Source organism: Kryptolebias marmoratus, linkage group LG21, assembly GCF_001649575.2.
Source record: "Kryptolebias marmoratus isolate JLee-2015 linkage group LG21, ASM164957v2, whole genome shotgun sequence".
NCBI classification, from domain to species: domain Eukaryota; kingdom Metazoa; phylum Chordata; class Actinopteri; order Cyprinodontiformes; family Rivulidae; genus Kryptolebias; species Kryptolebias marmoratus.
The window spans coordinates 14,753,003-14,770,899 of NC_051450.1; the positions used below are offsets into that span (position 1 = coordinate 14,753,003).

The window sequence follows — 17,897 nt, forward strand, 5'->3', positions numbered from 1 at the left end:
TAACTAGACGCCGCACGGCTAACAGTTTAGCACGTCAGTGACGCCTACGCGTTGACGTATCCCCGAGACAGTCATGGCGGCGTCTAAGTACTTTATATCTATAGGTTCGACAAACAAATCGCTAATAGGAAAAGTTTGCTTTGTCAGCTGCCTCACGAATGCCGTGCAATGATTAATCCAGACAAACATGGAAGAGGTGACAACTCCTGTGCGACCACAGCACAAATTCAGTGTTAGTAATCTTCAAAAGTACCTGTCTGCCAGGTCGCGGGTGTCAAATAACGACACGCTAACTGTCAAGCAGTACGTGTAAGTAGCTAAAGCTGACTTATTTTTTCTAAATAAATTGTCCAAATTAATCCTCTGTAAAGCTAAACTGAAAACATGCTATCTTCCAGTCTTGGTCAGTCGAACCCAACCTTTCTCGTTGAGACCCCCTCGGACAGGTATGTTCTCAGGAAGCAACCTCCGGGTAAGCTGCTGCCTTGGTCTCACAAGGTAAGCTTTCACCATTAATGCGTCTTCAAGTGGTAACGACTTTTTTTGCAACCATTTAATGGCTTCAAACACAACATTGTTGCAGAGAAACCTGCAGCTACGTTTGGCGTTGTTGCAGCCTTTGTCCAGCAGGGGGCAGCAACACAACAGAATTACAGTCAAAAGTCAAGTCAAAATCTCTTTATTTGTCTTCCTTGGGAGAAATTTGCCTTGGACAGAGGGGTTACACTGTACAGACACATTGCGCTCAATCATAACATCACAAGGTTAATAAATACATTAATAAATTAATAAAAGCATTAAAATAAACCCCTCTGCAATACATGATCCTCCAACCTCTGAATACCTCATTGAAGAGCTAAACTAATTAATTAGGAATTGGTTATCTAGACAGCTTCACTTGCTGCTCATGTCACGCTCCGCTTATAGTGTCTTTCTCTGTACCTACGTCTTACTGAATGTAAGACATACTCAGAGTGTAGAAGATGAGAGGGATCTGTTCAAATACAGTCTGAGTTAGAGGAGCCGTCGTACCCATAATCTTACCTGCTGTCTTAATCAGAGTTCAAATCTGAGCTTTTGATTTTACAGTTAGGTTACCAAACCAGCATGCAATGCCATACCTTAAAATGGACTCAATTGTTGCTTTGTAAAAAAAAAAAAAAGAGAGAATATCTGTACAAACACCAAACAACCAGAGTCTGCGGAGGAAGTGAGGACGCTGTTCACTTGTGTTTGCCAACTGAGGTCATTATCAATGTGAATGCCAAGGAATTTGAAGGAGTTTGCTTGCCGGATGTCGTGCATTTGCACGGCCACCTGGACGTGCTCTCCGACTGACCTGGGGTCCACCAGCATCTCCGTATGGAGTTTATTTGCATCACACCGGCTCACACGCTCATCCGCTGCACGGCTGTGGCTCTTTAAGTTTGAATTTGTGGTTAGCAGACGGGGTGTACCAGTGGCTGAGAGCTATCCCAGTCATTAAGGTAAGGAGAAAATAAAAAAGGTGAACTGAAGTTTTTGTTCAGGGCTTGAGTTCCTGCTGAATCATAGGTCCCAGGATGATGAGAAAATATTTATAATATGTGTTCTGCTAAATATTTTAACAATCTAATTAGGTTTCTGACAATTTAAAAAGAAGTTTAAATCAACCAGTTTAAATAAGAACATACTTTAGAAAGCTTATACAGTTTAATTTTAATTGTAGAAGTAGTTAAAACCAGCTCTAAAGTGAAATGATTGTTCTAAAAGATATTTTTATTTATTTAAAAAGATAGTTACTTAAAAGAATTCCCATGTGAAGTCAAAATGTATACATTTATTTCTGGCTTGGGAATTACCGTATATAGCAAAACTATCACATCTGTGAAACGCCTTTTTGTTAGGGATTCAAGAAGCTTAGCCTTCTGACTGATGACATGACAGCCACTAGACTGATCTTTGACCTGCTATCAGCAGATACGATTACATCAACTTGCTCGACGCAATCGTAACAAATTGACTTTGCTTTGACACTGTCAACACGTATTTGCATTAAACTAATATTTCACAAAACAGTTTCCCAAGATTAACCCTCAAAACCAAACTTGAGTAGCCTCGGTGGGTTCGACCATGTATTTAGGGTTGTTTCCGATCACCCAGGTGTGAGCAGGATGTTTTGTGTGCAGTTGGACAGGGAGTATCAGGTGCAGAAGGCCCTTTTCTCCGCTGGTTTCCCCGTCCCTCAGCCCCTCTTGTTCTGCTCCGATGTTGAAGTTATCGGAACAGAGTTCTACTTGATGGGTCACGTGCAGGTAAGTTCGTAAATTCGAGGCAAATCGGTTCCCACAGCTCACATATATGTTATGTCTGTGGTTTAAATGTTTATGACCACAAGATTCCCAGATATTTAAAGATATTTTACTTTGCGTCAACACAATGATTTATTTTCCAATGGAAGATTGATTTTCTTTAAAAGCCACTGTTGTTTATCTGCTTTCTTCTGACCAGGGTCGTTTATTCAGAGATCTCCAGCTCCCTGGCCTGAGCCCAGCAGAGAGAACTGCTGTGTATGTGGCTGCGGTGGAAGTGTTGGCGAAGCTGCATTCTCTGGACTTGGCATCACTGCAGCTCGAAGGCTTTGGAAAAGGGCCTCAGTACTGCAAGAGACAAGTTAGGCAACACATTTATACTCAAAAAGTTAAAAAAACAAACAACAAAAACTTGATGCCTTTTTTTTTTTTTAAATTTAAATTAAATTTAGAAAATTTGTCTGAATCGTAAAAAAGTCAGAAATGTGGTTTCGTCTTCGAAGGTGTCTGTCTGGACGAGGCAGTACACGGCAGCAGCCCACCGAGACATCCCTGCCATGAACGAGCTGTCCGATTGGCTGATGAGCAATTTGCCTGAGAAAGACGAAGAGGTCAGGCTTGTCCATGGAGATTTCCGGCTGGATAACTTGATATTCCACCCAACAGAGGTACAACTTCCAAGAGCAGGACTCTTACCCCAGTGCTGCATTTTTCGGCACTTACTTCACAGGGTGTGTGTTGTTTTCCAAAGGCCCGAGTGATAGCAGTGCTTGACTGGGAGCTGTCCACCACGGGGAACCCGCTGGTAGATCTCGCCTACTTCCTCATGCCTCAATACGTGCCCGCGAGTCTCCACGTCACCAAAACAGTTGGCAGCTTGCAGGGAATAGACGGTAACATCGGCTTTCAGTGGAAATGGAACAGAACTGAACGCTGCTTTTTAACATCTGCGGTCCAGTTGCTTTAATTTCTTACATATTTATGTTGCGGATATTAATTTCTCGCTGTGCAGGTATCCCAGCTGCCGACGATCTCCTCTCCATTTACTGCAGATGTCGGGGAATCCCGCTTGCTTCTGTGCCACAGCTGAATTTCTACTTGGCTCTGTCCGTCTTTAAAATGGCTGCAATTGCTCAGGTTTCTACTTTGAAAGGATACTTCAGTTCTTTTTTAGGCGGGGTGCCGTCGAAAGGTTATCTGTCCTGTTGTAAGTAACTCTTCGGATTGCCTCAGTTTGGACAAATAGTTTAATTCTGACTGAACTGGTGAGCTCATGGCTGACGTGAGCAGGGCCAGGACGCCGAAGTGGATTGCTGCCATGTACGCCGAGGTCAATTTTACATCACACAGCTATTTACTTACACATCTGTGGCTGGATATCAGCAGCAGCAGCTATCTGTAGTGCTTCTGGTGAAACCCAGGGCACTTTCTGAAGAATATCATATTTCTGCTGGAAGACGTGTAATGGAAAAATGACAATGGTGTAACGGTAGAACTTGCATGAACAAGTATGTCATTTTTGTGGTTGGAGTTGTGTTAAGATGATAGTGGTCCACTTTGGTTTGGGTTCTGCTCAGACGAGTTGTTAGCTCTGGTCAGAATTCCAAACTGAGGTCGTTCAAAGAGCCATCTACAACAGGTATGATGTTAACGGCTCATAACCTTTCCACAGAATCCCACTTCTAAAGATCTGGACTATCCCTGTAACATTTAGTAACATTACTTGAGATTTCCAGCAGCGTGTAGATATGGTGATTTTTTTTTTTCTCTTTTGTTTTCTTCTGTTACTAGGGGATCCACGCTCGTTACCTGCAGGGAAATGCCAGCGCGCCCAACGCCAATGAGTTCGGCGAGAACGTGGAGCCTCTGGCTAAAATAGCCTTGCATCTCGCAAAAAGGTTAATTGCAGTTATGAGTGGATTATTGTTTAGCAGTCCACCAAATGCATTGTGAAATAAGCTGCCCGATCACTGGCGTTAAGAGGCTGTTATCAGGATTTATTGTTGTTTTGAGTCACGAAACTGATTAAGTCCATCGGCGGACTCGAACTTTGAGCCAGCAGGCGCTGGAATTTGGCATCCAGCTGTTGCTTCCAACACATCCTGGCGGCTTTAAACATTGCAGATGTGTTTCGTGCCCAGGCCCCTCACCGGTCCAACAAAAGACGGTCTGTTCCTTCAGACAGCTAAAGGCCAGGCTGTTCTCCGGCAGGTCAAAGACTTCATCCGACAGAACGTGTTTCCTGCTCAGCAGGTCAGTGCTCGGGAACAGAAGAGATTTGTATGCTCTGATGGACGTCGAGCTTGATCGTGACAGGACTTGACATCCATGCACTCCAGATTTGTTAATTAGAGTGAAGAAATAAACGAGTCTGTGGAGTGAATTATGTTGCATGCAGAATCATCCCAATTGGCCGAACATCATAGGATTTTCACTGCTTTATTCTGTGAAAGAATTGGGTGCATCAGAAAAAGGGGGGGGAACCTCAGATTGTACTAAATCAATCTTATTTTTACATTTTCTCTGATACAGATTGTGAGAGAATTAAACATGGAATCCCTACCTTGTCATTATTGTTTGATAAGTGATAAATTGTGTTTTTTTTCACCAGGAAGTTGAAGAGTACTACATTAAACACGCTCAGTCTCCGCAGAAGTGGATCACGCCCCAAATCATAGAGGACCTAAAGGTATATAGGAATATTTTTGTATTTTCTTTATTAAAACATAAAAAGCACTCTTCTTTGCCAATAAATATATATAAATAAAAGGACAAAGTGAAAATGTGGTCACGTGTTAATATTCCTTAGAACTCTTTCCAACAGATTCAGTTCCCTCATTACTTTATATTTATCTCCTCTATGACTCATCCCACATTACGAGCCATTATCATCGATTCGAAAGGCACATTTTTGTTTTCCTGCTACAACAGGGCGACTGTTATTTTTGTCTGAGTTTGTTTTGATATAATTTATGAAGCTCAGCCCGGCGTCGCTAATATCTGTTTGGCAGAAGTGACTCCCGTGTTTCTTTTATCTGCGTGCCCAGATGAAAGCCAGGCGGGCGGGCCTGTGGAACCTGTTCCTGCCTGCGATCAGTGGACTCACTCAGGTGGATTACGCCTACATCGCAGAAGAAACCGGACGCTGCCTGTTTACTGCGGAAGTCTTCAACTGCAGTGCTCCAGGTGGAACAGCCAGACGCGGTGTCAGATTCTGACGCCATTTGGGCGCAATAATTTGCCTTTTTCTTTTAGTTGCACAACAGTCTTTAAAGATGCGGTCCAGCACTTTGCAAATTCATTATAGTTTCTTGTGTAAAATTCTCTTCAAATGTCACACTTTTGTTCTTAATTTGAAATATCTATATAATTTTGTTGATTTTCTTTATGATAAAAGGCAATTTTCTTATTAAAACATGCAAATCTCAAGGCATCAAGCTCAAATGTTTTATAAAATCTACCAAAAATGATGAAATAACAATGCATGTTTTTTGTTTTTTTTTCAGACACAGGGAACATGGAGATTCTCCACATGTTTGGCACAGAGGAACAGAAGAAGAAGTGGCTGGAGCCTCTGCTGAGAGGAGAAATCCGTTCCTGCTTCTGCATGACGGGTAATTTTACGAGCTTGTCACAAAATAGAGGGGAAAAAAAAACACAAATTATCTAGAGTTAGAAGAAAGCCACGTAGATGTAACGATCTCTAATCAAATGCTTTCTGAGCCACTTTTAAGGACCACCTACTGAGCTGATATGCAGCAGGGTTTCCATTAACATGTTTTATTGTCTCAGTTTCTTGGAATAAATAAATAAAATAAAACATCTGTTAAAAACATTCCCACCGCAACAATTAACCAAGCATCTCCCCTGTTGAAAGATCTGTCCTGTCGGGACTAGGTGTTGCCTTTTTTATCAAGCATTATCTCAGAAATGTAGGATTTAGCCTCTTCTATTTGTAGGTTACTTGCTCCCTTTATAAGCTGCTGATCATAATGGTAACATACACCGAGTGCACGACCAGCTCTGTGCAGTTTTTGATGAAACTCCACGACTTCACCGATTGCACAGAATGCAAAATCAAACAGAAGCAACAGATAAATGTCGGAGACCGGATGTTTAGTCTTCCTGTTGGAATCAAAACAGCGTGGCTTTGTTTATGTGGAATAAACACCATCTTGTCAAACGTTTTACAGATACGTAAAAATCAGTCGCTGAGCTTTCCGATCGGATACCAAATCTGGAGCAAGTCTGCAGGTTTTCCACCCGCGTGCTGGAGCTCATCCCTCTTGAGATGTGTCTGCTGTGCGTCTCAGTGACGACTGCAGGTTCGAAACCAGTCCGATCGGACTTGGCGTGCCTGTTACCGAGGCTGTTGAAATTCATGTTTGAAACTGTTACCTGCCAGCAGCAGCAAACACAAGTTCGTACGAGTAATTTCTCCCTGTTCTGTGCCCCTTTTTGCTCCTCGTTTTGCCTGGAAACAACACGCCGTTGCCAGAGGTGATTACAGTGCGAACATCCCTCTGGTTTTTGTAAACACATTAGTCCTGCTTTTTTGGCGGTGGGGAGTGAATCAGGAGGGGGGTGTCTTTTGTCAGCAGTTTGTTCATGTAATCCAATGGATGATGCAGAACAGTGTGTATGTCTGACTTTAAGACTCATCCACTGTTTATGAACTCAAAATGTTGCAGTTTTACTCTATTTATGTTAATATAGCTGTATGAGTTATTTTAGACGATAAACATGCTGTTCTCTCTTCCTCAGAGCCTGATGTTGCCTCCAGTGACGCAGCCAACATGGAGTGCAGCCTTCGCAGGGATGGGGACAGCTACGTCATAAATGGCAAAAAGTGGTGGAGCAGCGGTGAGTTCATTTAACGTCACCTACCGGTAATCCTAAACGCTGAGGAATTTTTTGGCCCGTTTAGGACCCAAAATGTCCTCCGAGAGGTTAACTGTCAACAAGTAGTTTTATTTGAGTTAAATAAACTAGCCTTGGAGTATTTTCTAAGTGAAACAAACCCATAAACTGAGGTTTTATAGGTTGAGGATATACCTAAAAAAATGTTTTTTTTTTGTTTTCTTTAAATGGTTGTTAAGGTAGTAAAGCCCTGAAGAGAAGCATGCTAATCCAAACTGCTAACACATGGGCAATAAAAAGCTCCGATGACTCATAATAAGCATTATATAACCTACAGATGTTTTAATGGCCCTGCAGATCTTGACTCTATTTTATTCTGAAAAAATAAGGCTTTAATTTGACCAGAGACTGAACCAGGATAAGGTCATGGATTCCAACCCCAGTAGATAATCACAGCATCACCACAACTGACATTTTACCTCCCGAGTGAGTCATCGGAAGTGATGCAAGTTGCTCAATAAAGCAAAAAAACAATCAGTTAAATGCTATTTTAACAGCAGATTAAAAAGGACCTCAAAGCTTTATTGTCCTTTATTGTTTATTTCAAAACAAAATAAAATTTCAATCATTCTTTTTGGGTAATGATGTAGTTTGATTCGTCTTTATTTAGCTCTAATTAAGAGCTTGATTTCTATATATTTATTTTGTCCTAAAAAAAACCCTTAAAATCCTTGAGTTGCAGTTAAAAATCCATAAATCATGGCTGGAGTTTTTCTTGTTTAAACTTTCGGTTCCAGTAAATTCAAAGATCCTCCGCTGTGCTCACGCCGAACCTGACGGTTTTATGTCGTGTCGCTCGGCGGCTCGCGGTTTTCGTCTGTCACACATCTGTGGTCAAAGTCGTCCTCAACGTTTGTCCTCCTCCTCGGAAAATAGATTTCCAACAATGGAAAGATTCCTCTGGAGTTGTGAAAACGTCCTCTGCCAGCAGAAATATATCATTTCGCTTGGAAAGAACGTGGGTGTGTTGATGGCCATTTTCAAGCTTTCTGTGACCTGAGTTTTTTTTTTATTTTTTATACAAAGCTGTTATTCCAATTGTTTTTTTCTTTTACTCTCTTATGAGTCACAATATCCAGCCTCATTGTGTCAAAGAGTCTGAAAGAGAAGAGAAACTGGACTGCGTGGTGCTAACTGAATATGTCCGAGGGTATTGTTGCTGTGGTGAACTCATTCTTTCCAGTAATCAGATGTAAACTGCCAGCTATGGGTGTTTCCCAGTAATCTAAGACATTTGGAAGCTTTTACAAGAAAATGTGCAAATATTAAAAAAAAACATACAAAGTACTGTGCAGGAGTTTTAAACCACCCCAAATTAATTTTAGATTTTTCTTCCAAGAAGTCCGACGTTCTTGTATTCTTTGAAAGTGGTCCTAATCAATTTGGGGTTTCTAAATGTCTTTCAATGCTTTTCTTGGAACTTTTGGCTGCTTTTTTTAAAAAACCAGTTCTTGTATCTGACCATGAGGGCATATTGTTCAGTGTTTGATTAAAAACGGGCCGAGTGGACAGCTGGAGCACAAGAGAAAAGGGTCATGCCTCAAACGTATTTACAGCTGATGAGCTGTACCTGAAAGTCATGTCAGCAAAGCCCTGACACACAAGATCGTCAACCTTATGTCAAGTTTATAGCTAATAGCTCTTTAAACTACAGAACAGAAACCAAAATGTCTCTTTGTGGCAATCTGAAAGTCACAAAGAGCTGAAAGATTCCATTTCCAAGAGGTTCTTTGGTGGCTTTCGCGTTTGTCGACACAACACGGGCTCGTTGAGTTTAAGAGCCTTTTCATGCCCGAATGATTTATAGGTTCAACAAAAAAGCATTTCTTCTGACAAAGGTCAGGTACACAAACTGAAGCCAGAGTGTAAAGAAAAGACCTTCAGAAAGCCTTAAAATCTTTTAATTAGGACCATTTCCTTGGAAGCAAACCAGGAAGACCGAGGCAGAACGCTGCATTTTTAGAATGTTACGGAATAAAAAAACTTTACCAGGATTACCAAAATCAGAATTTTTAATTTTCAGCATTACACTCTCCAGCTTAGCTTCACTCCCAACTGACCACTACCCATCTAAACTTACCAGATTGCCTGGAATAAACCTGCACCACATTATAATGCAGGTTTTTTTTTCTTTCTTTCTTTACATTTACTATTTCCTCCAAAGCTGTTTGTCGCCAAGATGTGGTTTCTAAATGGAAAGTTGTACAGACACTTCCAGTGCAGCTCTGCGGCGTGGAAACTATATAAATCCGTCCCCTGGGCATGACGATGCACTAAAATTACTCCCAGACCTGCTGTTTTGTTTCATTTGGTTTTGTTTTTCATCTCCGTGCTTTAGGGGTGTTCGCATTTGCATCCGCACTCACACAAGCAAAACACTGGGACTGTTATTCAAAGCTTTTAGTGGAATCATACAGGTGCATAAAGTAAAGACATGTCTTGACAGTTATTTTAAAAAAAAAGACTAATTGCAAAAAATTACATGAGCATTTATTGTTTGAGAACATTATCTGGTAGAAACCATAGAGAAAATGCACGCCATCCCGGCAGATTTTAATGATTCGTTAGTGCGAACCTGCACCTCCCATAAAGTTAGCACACTTTTGGAATCAGTCTGCCTTTTTTATACCTCACAGCTGTGTTTTGATCTCAGTTTCAAGCTGTTTAAAAAAAAGACACTTTAGGTTTGAGATAAGACTTTCAGATGACCCCCGTTATCTGGACTCCTGCAGAAATTCTTAAGATTCTTAGCTGTGCAACCTAATTTTTTGCCCTGTCATGTCTTACTTCCAGTTAAAGTCATTCTGAAATGGTTGTTTTTACAGTGAGAGAAGCCCCCGGTGTGTAGCATCAGAGGGAAATCAGGCCGACTGCGTGTAAAATTAAAATTGGTAGCCAGTTTATATTGTGTAAAGCGTTTAATAGGACGTATCTGCGGTGGATCTAGTTGGGATGGTTTGCCAAAATAAGCCGAGCCCTCGTTGTTTGAGTGTGAGGAGGCTTGAACAAACTGTTAACTGTTGGAATGCGGCCATTCAATACGCCGAGCCAACATTTAATGGGCTGAGTGTATCAGACGGCTTTAGTTTGCCGTAATGCTACGATGGCACCAAATGATGTGAAATCGTGATCTCAAGGCAGCTTTTTACTACAAATCATCCTCTTTTTTACGAGCCTAAATTATCGAAACAAACAAAGATGAGAGGAGCAAAAACAACAGCTATGCTTTAAGCTCCTCCGAGGAGCACGCAGCTTTGCTGTTTACTACTCTGATAGTGCAGAGGGCCCCTTCCCGCTGTGAGCCGTCCTGTCTTTGCCTGCCAAGTGTTTTTCCACTCAATGGGTCACCCACTGCGCGATGCAGCCATCCGTCATCCCAACACGGAACCGCGGGATGTGATGAAATGAGATGCAGATGATCTGCTGGAATCCAGCGCAGAGATTGTAAAGTCAATTTGGATTTCTTGTGAAAAACCCGAAGCGATAAAACGGAGCTTCGGATTCATCTGGATTTCATTCAAACGTGCATATCCCTGACGACTTTGCTCTTTTATTAAAGAAAATACATAATTTATACAAAATACATAGCTTAGTGCATAAAAAGTCACTTTACATACTTTTTTACCCACAGTTCTATTATGTGCAACTGTTGGCATCTATTGTTATGTGATAGTAAAAGTGTGTAAATAGATATCAAGTCTACAGACAGGAGTTTTATAGAAGTGCTTACAGTAGATACATGCTAGGCTCTTAGATAGTGAAGGTGGTGGTGTCCTGGTCTTCGGAACCAGACTGGGACTGGACCTCACTGGGTGCGTGGAGTGCGATCTCCACCGCGGGCTCCTTGTTGACTCGCTTCGAGTGTCTTCCGAGTCGCTGTCCGAGGTACTTAGCAGTTCTGAGGACGTGTCCTCGGAAGGAGGACCCGATGAAGGCGTAGAGGACGGGGTTGATGCAGGCGTGGCTGAGTGCCAGGCTCTCCGTCACCTGGACGGCGCGGTCCAGGCGCTTGCTGACGCCGCAGTTGGTGACCAGGTGGTAGATGATGTCCATCGCTCGGCACAGCTTCACCACGTTGTAGGGCAGCTGGGTGAGCAGGAACACGGCCACCACGGCCAGGAGGACCCGCAGGGCGCGCCACTTCTGCTCTCTCTGCACCCCGGCGGCCTTGCTCAGCGCCCGCCCTACCAGGCAGTAGCACACCACCATGACCAGGAACGGCAGAAGAAATCGAAGGATCACCTCCAGCAGCTCCAGGGAAGCCTTCGCAGGCTGTGCCATGCTTTGCGGGTAGACTGAGGTGCAGCCCATCCTGTGATTGGAGGTCTTCACTGTGGAGAAGATGAGCTCAGGAAGGCCAAGGAAGCTGGCTAAAGTCCACAGTCCGACACAAACCAGGATCCACAGTCTCTTCGCCCGCTGGCCTTTCCCGCTTCTGCCAGTTGAGCTTTTGGCTACAGCTCGGTAGCGGTCCACGCTGATGCACGCCAGCAGCAGCATGCCGCAGCTGAAGTTGGTGCTGTAGAGGAAGGAGGTGACCTTGCAGGCTGGCACGCCCAGATTCCAGCCGTGGACGGCGTCGGCAGCCCAGAAGGGCAGCGTGAAGAGAAGCAGCAGGTCCGATATCGCCAGGTTGAGGATGCACATATCCGTCAGGGTCCGAAGTCTCAGCCGTGACACGTAGACCACCACGACCAGGGCGTTCCCAGCCAGGCCCACCACCAGAGCCAGGGCGTAGATGATCGGGAGGAAGATGCCACCAAAAAATCGCACTTCCTCTTTGTCACAGACGCTGTGCTCAAAGAAGTAGTCATAGCTTTCATTTGATGTGAAATCCTCTTCAGAGCTCTCAAGGAAGACGTCCATGTTTCCTGCACAGGAAAAAAAAGGGTCAACTTTAGAGAAACATTTGTTTTCTTTTAAATGGGTCAAAAAGCAACAAACAACAAACCCCATCAGTCTGTTCTTCTCATGCAAATGTTCTGGGGGGAGAGTTTACAAAGAAACAGGAAAGGGGAATTCTGTTTCTGTTGGTTTTCAAAGGACTCTCCCCTGCACGGTTTCCCTGAAGGCTGAAGTCCCGTTTGTCTGAACTACGTGTGAGCTTGAATGGAACCAGTAAACAAAACTCTTAGGAGGGCAGGGAGAAGAAAAGGCAGACTTGGAGAGCTTCTAATGACCTTTTTGACTTCAGTTGGTATGTAAGCTGTGGGGTGTTAGGTGATCCACGTGAGAAATGATTTATTAAGGCTTACATCACAGGGGGGAAGATAATATCAGTATTCCTAATAAATCTGTCATTCTGTGAACTGATAAGGTCAACTATACGTATGTAAATAAACACTTTTACAGCTTTGAGCATTTTTCCCCACCCAACTTTTGTCGTACTACTTTTGATCATTCCTATAGTACCGGCTGCAGAAACAAGTTGAGTTTGATAGGAAAGAATGTGCAGAGAGAGGGATCAGGCTGACATTCAGAAAAAAAAAAAGAAAAAAAAGGGCCCCCGTCTCTTGCCAGATTAAAATCCAGGATGTTGGTTTAACTGGACTGTGGCATGCGCCGCTTCAACAGGACGTCCCATTGATGTGAGGCTTTAGGTCGGACTCGCTCGCTGCAGACGGGGCGTTCAGGCGCGCTTGCCGTTCCACACAGATATTCTTTGTTTAGAGAAATGCCGCCTTTAAAGCCCGTTTGTAATTCCTCGTCTCTAATCTGCCGAAACCTGCAGCGTCCAGCAGCGAAACGCCCCACGCAACTGAGGGTAGACCTTCGGGGTGAGACGTTTTGCATGAAATATTTTGCATCTCCGGATCAATTTGGCTGAGAGCACTTGTTGTCTTCTATGAAAAGAATCCAGGGCTGTTATATAATGAGCCATAATCCCTGGATTGGGAGGAGTAGCGTTTTACTGAAACAGATGTTCATCGGAACATTCAGAAAAATGTCAAGAATTCACCGCTGTCAACAGCTGCGTGTCACATGGAACAGGTCAAAACATGTCTTTTTTTTTTCTTTTTTTTTTTCCTTCAGTGCAGCACTTTAAGTCGTCACACCCCAAATAGGGAATATTTATGAATTATTTAAATTGGAATATAAATGAAAGGCTTCCTGATTTAAAAAAAAAAAAAAAAAAATTGATGTGTTAGATTTTTGGTCACATTTGCAAAATATATTACCGTTAGAAAAAATGAGTTAAAAGTTCTTTTTTAGGCATAGAGTTGAGTTCCTACAGTAATGCTGGTAGAGTTTAATCATATTGTTGCTTTTAAAAATGTTTATTCAGCAGCTAAATGGGGAGAAAAGTCATTAGCCGAGGATTGTTTGTGAGGTAATATCAAGCCAAACCTCTCCTCCCTTCATTCTAGGTGTAATAACATCATAAAAATCACTGAAGGACTTTGACTCTGAGTGTAACGCCTAAAGTGAACCTGTGATGTTCAAAACAACTTTGTGAAATCCCAGAGTCAGAATTACCCCGATCAGTTTAGGATGTTGAAAATGCAGCGGGGCATCCACAGAATAACTCCTGGAATAAAAACGCCTTCTTACCTCCTGTCTGCCGACTTCAGAAGTTTTTTTTTTTTAAAGTTGATTGTTGTCCCTTGGTGGTTGCACACCCAGAGTGGTGCTGTGTGTCCCGAGGAGACTCACTGTGTGTTCTCCAGGACCGAAGTGACTAATCTCTGCCTCGGCCCGCCCCCACTGCCTTCACGGCCGGCACTGCGAGCGTGCCCCTTCTCCACGTAGCTCTGATCGCACTCGCGCGCGTGTGTGTGTGTGGGTGCGTGCGTCTCTGAGTGTGTCGTTTCTAGTGTAGATGAATCCAAATGAATTTGACTTTTGTGTATTTTGTCAAGGAAAAGCACAAACCGCCACCCCAAATAGTCCACTTGTGCTCTCTGAGGTCAGGCTGGGAGTGTCCTTAAGTCCTGCTTTTTGTTTTTGGGGGGGGTAAAAAGAGGATTTAAAATAACATCTGATATGGATAATCTCTCCTTTTATTCAAAAAGCCTATTTAGATTAGAATGTAATGCAGCCTTTATTGGTTTATAAGCCTCATACATCAACTGTTACCGTTGTTCAGATCTGGTTCTGTTTTACAAGCTTTTAAATTAAATTAAATTAAATCAAAGTTAGTTTCCAGGGTTTTTGTTGTTGTATGAAAATCATTTTCTCTAATCTAACTTCCTCAAAAAGCTTGCTTTTTTCATTTCCCACATTGTTTCCTCTTTTTATTTTATTATATTTTTAGACAAAGGGAATTCCTCAAAACAACGTTTCTTTTCCATCGAACTTTTTAAAGTGTGACGCAATTGCTTGTCTTTTAAGCTTTCCTTTGAAGGGGAAAAAAAAAAAAAAAAGGAGAACATAGAGAACATACAATGTTTGAGCGTGATTACCAAGATCTGAAAGATTTATTTTCATTCCATCAGGGCCACCTGGCATGTATGGGCACGAAGGCAGGGTTTACCTTGTGACTTAGGGTTCAAGGCGAAATCGAACCGGTCCTCAAGCCAAACAGGCTTTCCTAGATGTGGTTTATGGGTGGAGTGTGCGTGTAAATTTTGCGCTCTTTGTGCCAGCGTTGTAACAGTCTGTTAATGTTTCTTTGAAAATGTAGTCATCTGAAACACTGAACATCTGCGGAAAGAAGCTGGTCGAATGCTTCCACAAGCGCTCGCGCCGTCCTGCTCGTTCCTGTCTGTTGTCCACACGTCCCTGACCCCTGGACGGTTTTTCCAGCTGGACAGAAAGGCAAACAGGAAGGGAGAGCATTGGTCATCCTTTTGTGTACATGTGGTCTTCTGGGTTTGAGCTAAAGTGGACATAAAACTGAGGAAGGTTCAAGCGGATCTGAATTTGGTTGTTTTCTTACAGTTCAGCCCGTTTGGGGCAGTTTCCTCTGACGTGCGAAACGCAACGGAAAAGTAACATTCATTTCTGAAAATAAAACTATAATACTGAAAATAAAACTAAAACCAATGTAATGAACCATACGCCAAAACAAACAAAAAAAAAAACCATAACACTGTAATGACAAAAGCGTAGGCATGGAGGAAAACATGGCAACAAAACAAATGGAAACGAGGAAACATTTTATAAAACAGACAAAGCCCATCCAATCAAACCCTCTGTCCTCTGCTGCCAGTCTGAGATGCTGCTTTCAAATAATCCGCGTCACGTTGCCCTCTAGTGGCCGTTTTCAGCTTTTTTTTTGCATCAACAAAAAGAAGCAATCTTCACTTAATCTCAAACAAACGCGGTCTGCTTCCAATAACGACTGCAAACCCAAAAGAATACGGCTCAGGAAGCGTAAATCAACCTGCGGCTCATCTCCGCCGTTAATCTGTCGCCGGCTCCGTCCAAGATCAGCACTTTCCTGGGGGAACATCACGCGCCGTTTCAGAGAGCACTTTTCGGGTCGGGGATGGGTTAAGGACGAGGCCGCACTGAGGCAAGTTAATGGCTCCATTGTTTCGGCGTGCCCCTGGGAAGCGGGTTGAACTCGATCGGACTGGGGATTTCTAATTTTTTTTCTTTTTTCCCTCTCAGGTGCCGGCAATTCCAAATGCAAGGTGGCCATTGTGATGTGCAGGAGCAGCTCTGAGGATGTCAGCAGGTCGGTACAGCAGTCCTCAGGTGACACATGTTTCTTTCCTGTAATTGATGAGGTTTTTTTGTGTGCAGGGACTACTGCACACATGTACTTTCCTGTATGTAAATCAATTTTAACACCAATCCTTCCGCAACCGGTTGACAAAGAAATTGGCCCCGCTCTGTATTTCGCTCATCTCCACAAGCGTGTTGGAGATTATTGAAAACAAACTCACTAACAGACACACCCACTTTGTTCTTGGTTCTGATACACGCCCGGATTTGTTGGAAGAAAACCAAGTGCACGTCGTCAGCGGCATTATCGGCTTTGAAACGGATCAAATTTACAGTAGATGAAGACCTCGACACATCCTTTTAATCATTTACGCCTGCGGAGGTTTAACTCTGATCGTGTTTCGCAGACACGAGCAGCACAGCATGGTCATTGTGCCCATGGACACTCCGGGCCTGAAGCTCGTCCGTCCGATCACCGTGTTCGGGCAGGACGGTGGGGTTCTGTTTGTCACGTCTACACATTTCCTGCTTTCCAGCAACATTGTTATTTTTTTATTCACACATGTGAAAGTTGAGCTTTCCTGTTTTGTTTTTCTCCTCCCTCACCTCTGAGCTCAGATGCCGCCCATGGTGGCCACTTTGAGGTGCACTTTGAAAACGTGCGTGTCCCGACGTCCAACATTATCCTGGGTAAGAGCTCTTATTTTTCTTTTCCACAGATTTGCTCATATTCGTAAGACTTTTGAGACAAAAACATACTAAGTCTTGTTCTGTATTTATTTTTTTTAAACGAGTTTTCCAAACAAAGTCTCATGTCCACGTTCTTCGTGTCTCGCCGTTTCATTTTCAATCCCAGGAGAAGGCAGGGGCTTCGAGATCGCTCAGCAGCGCCTGGGGCCCGGCCGGTTGCACCACTGTATGAGAAGTGTTGGCTCGGCCGAATTCGCGCTGGAACTGCTGTGCCAGCGAGCCGCTTCCAGGCGGACGTTCGGAAAAAAGCTCTACCAGCACGTAAGCGAACCAGATTCTCCGCCAAACTTTCCGACTCATTTCAGAGCTGTGGGATGACGCGTTTTCAGACGCAGCTTAACCCCCTCCGCCTCGTGCTGTCTGTTTAAAGGAAGTCGTTGCTCACTGGATAGCAGAGTGCCGGCTGATGATAGAGCAAACCCGCTTGCTGACTCTCCATGCTGCTCATGCTCTGGATACGCTGGGCAGCCGCGCCGCTCGCAAGCAGGTAAAACTAGAAACAGTTTCTCTGCTGTTTGGTTCAGTCTAGTGATGTTTACGTTAGGACAGCTGAGTACAAGCGGAGCCTCTGCCTTCTCCATCTCTTTCTTAGATCGCCATGATCAAGGTGGCAGCAGCCAGGATGGTGTGTACGGTGGTGGACTACGCCATCCAAGTACACGGAGGTGCAGGGGTGTCCGGAGACTTCCCTCTAGCTCAGATGTAAGTCTGTCTGTTTTGACTACAAACATAATTATTAACATTAACTGATCTAACTCCTGATATCACGTTTTCAGGTACTCGTATGCACGGACTTTACGCATCGCTGACGGACCGGATGAAGTGCACCTTTCCTCCGTCGCAGCTCTAGAACTGAAGGACCAGCTGAGGAGGGTGCAGGCTAAGCTGTGATCAGGTGGACGTTTAGCCATTTGGGATCAAACTGTTGATTGGTTAAAAAGAAAAAGGGCAGTTTGCCTTCTCTAATTGGAATGGTATCAATATTTAAACCCTGAATTTGAAATGAAAATAGTTACTAAATGAGCGAACAGAGATTAATATGTTTAATCAAATGAATGTCGGCATAGACTGCTTTCTTCATGCTAAGGCCCAAATTGGTTTTCTGACCCTTTGAATGACTGAATTACAGTGTAATGTTTTTTTTACTGAAACACTTTTAATCCATGAGTCCCTGTAGCTGCACTGATACCTCTGTGGCTTTTTTGTAAACAAATTCTGTTCATCAGGAAGTTAAAATTAAGACTAAATTAATAAAAATAAGAAACATGCTTATTAGGAATTCTTTTTAATGTGAACTACAAAAACAGAAATTGACAGCATGAA

The 17,897-nt window shown here is 43.3% G+C and overlaps 2 protein-coding genes across 2 annotated transcripts; one reads left to right on the forward strand and one right to left on the reverse strand.

The window, feature by feature from the left end:
- Positions 1 to 94: 94 nt before the first annotated feature.
- Positions 95 to 17,846, forward strand: acad11 (acyl-CoA dehydrogenase family, member 11). The gene is made up of 20 exons (XM_017406513.3): positions 95 to 309; positions 399 to 498; positions 2,169 to 2,294; positions 2,491 to 2,652; positions 2,795 to 2,959; positions 3,043 to 3,184; positions 3,304 to 3,428; positions 4,083 to 4,189; positions 4,433 to 4,544; positions 4,903 to 4,980; positions 5,339 to 5,477; positions 5,798 to 5,905; positions 7,056 to 7,154; positions 15,768 to 15,834; positions 16,232 to 16,317; positions 16,443 to 16,514; positions 16,681 to 16,835; positions 16,945 to 17,061; positions 17,167 to 17,276; positions 17,351 to 17,846. Exons 1-20 carry the CDS (start codon positions 188 to 190, stop codon positions 17,463 to 17,465), a joined length of 2,307 nt encoding a protein of 768 aa, XP_017262002.1. The 5' UTR covers positions 95 to 187; the 3' UTR covers positions 17,466 to 17,846.
- Positions 9,597 to 14,059, reverse strand: ackr4b (atypical chemokine receptor 4b). Its single transcript, XM_017406514.3, has 2 exons — positions 13,764 to 14,059; positions 9,597 to 12,082 (listed from the first exon to the last, which is right to left on the reverse strand). Exon 2 carries the CDS (start codon positions 12,075 to 12,077, stop codon positions 10,962 to 10,964), a length of 1,116 nt encoding a protein of 371 aa, XP_017262003.1. The 5' UTR covers positions 12,078 to 12,082; positions 13,764 to 14,059; the 3' UTR covers positions 9,597 to 10,961.
- Positions 17,847 to 17,897: the final 51 nt, after the last annotated feature.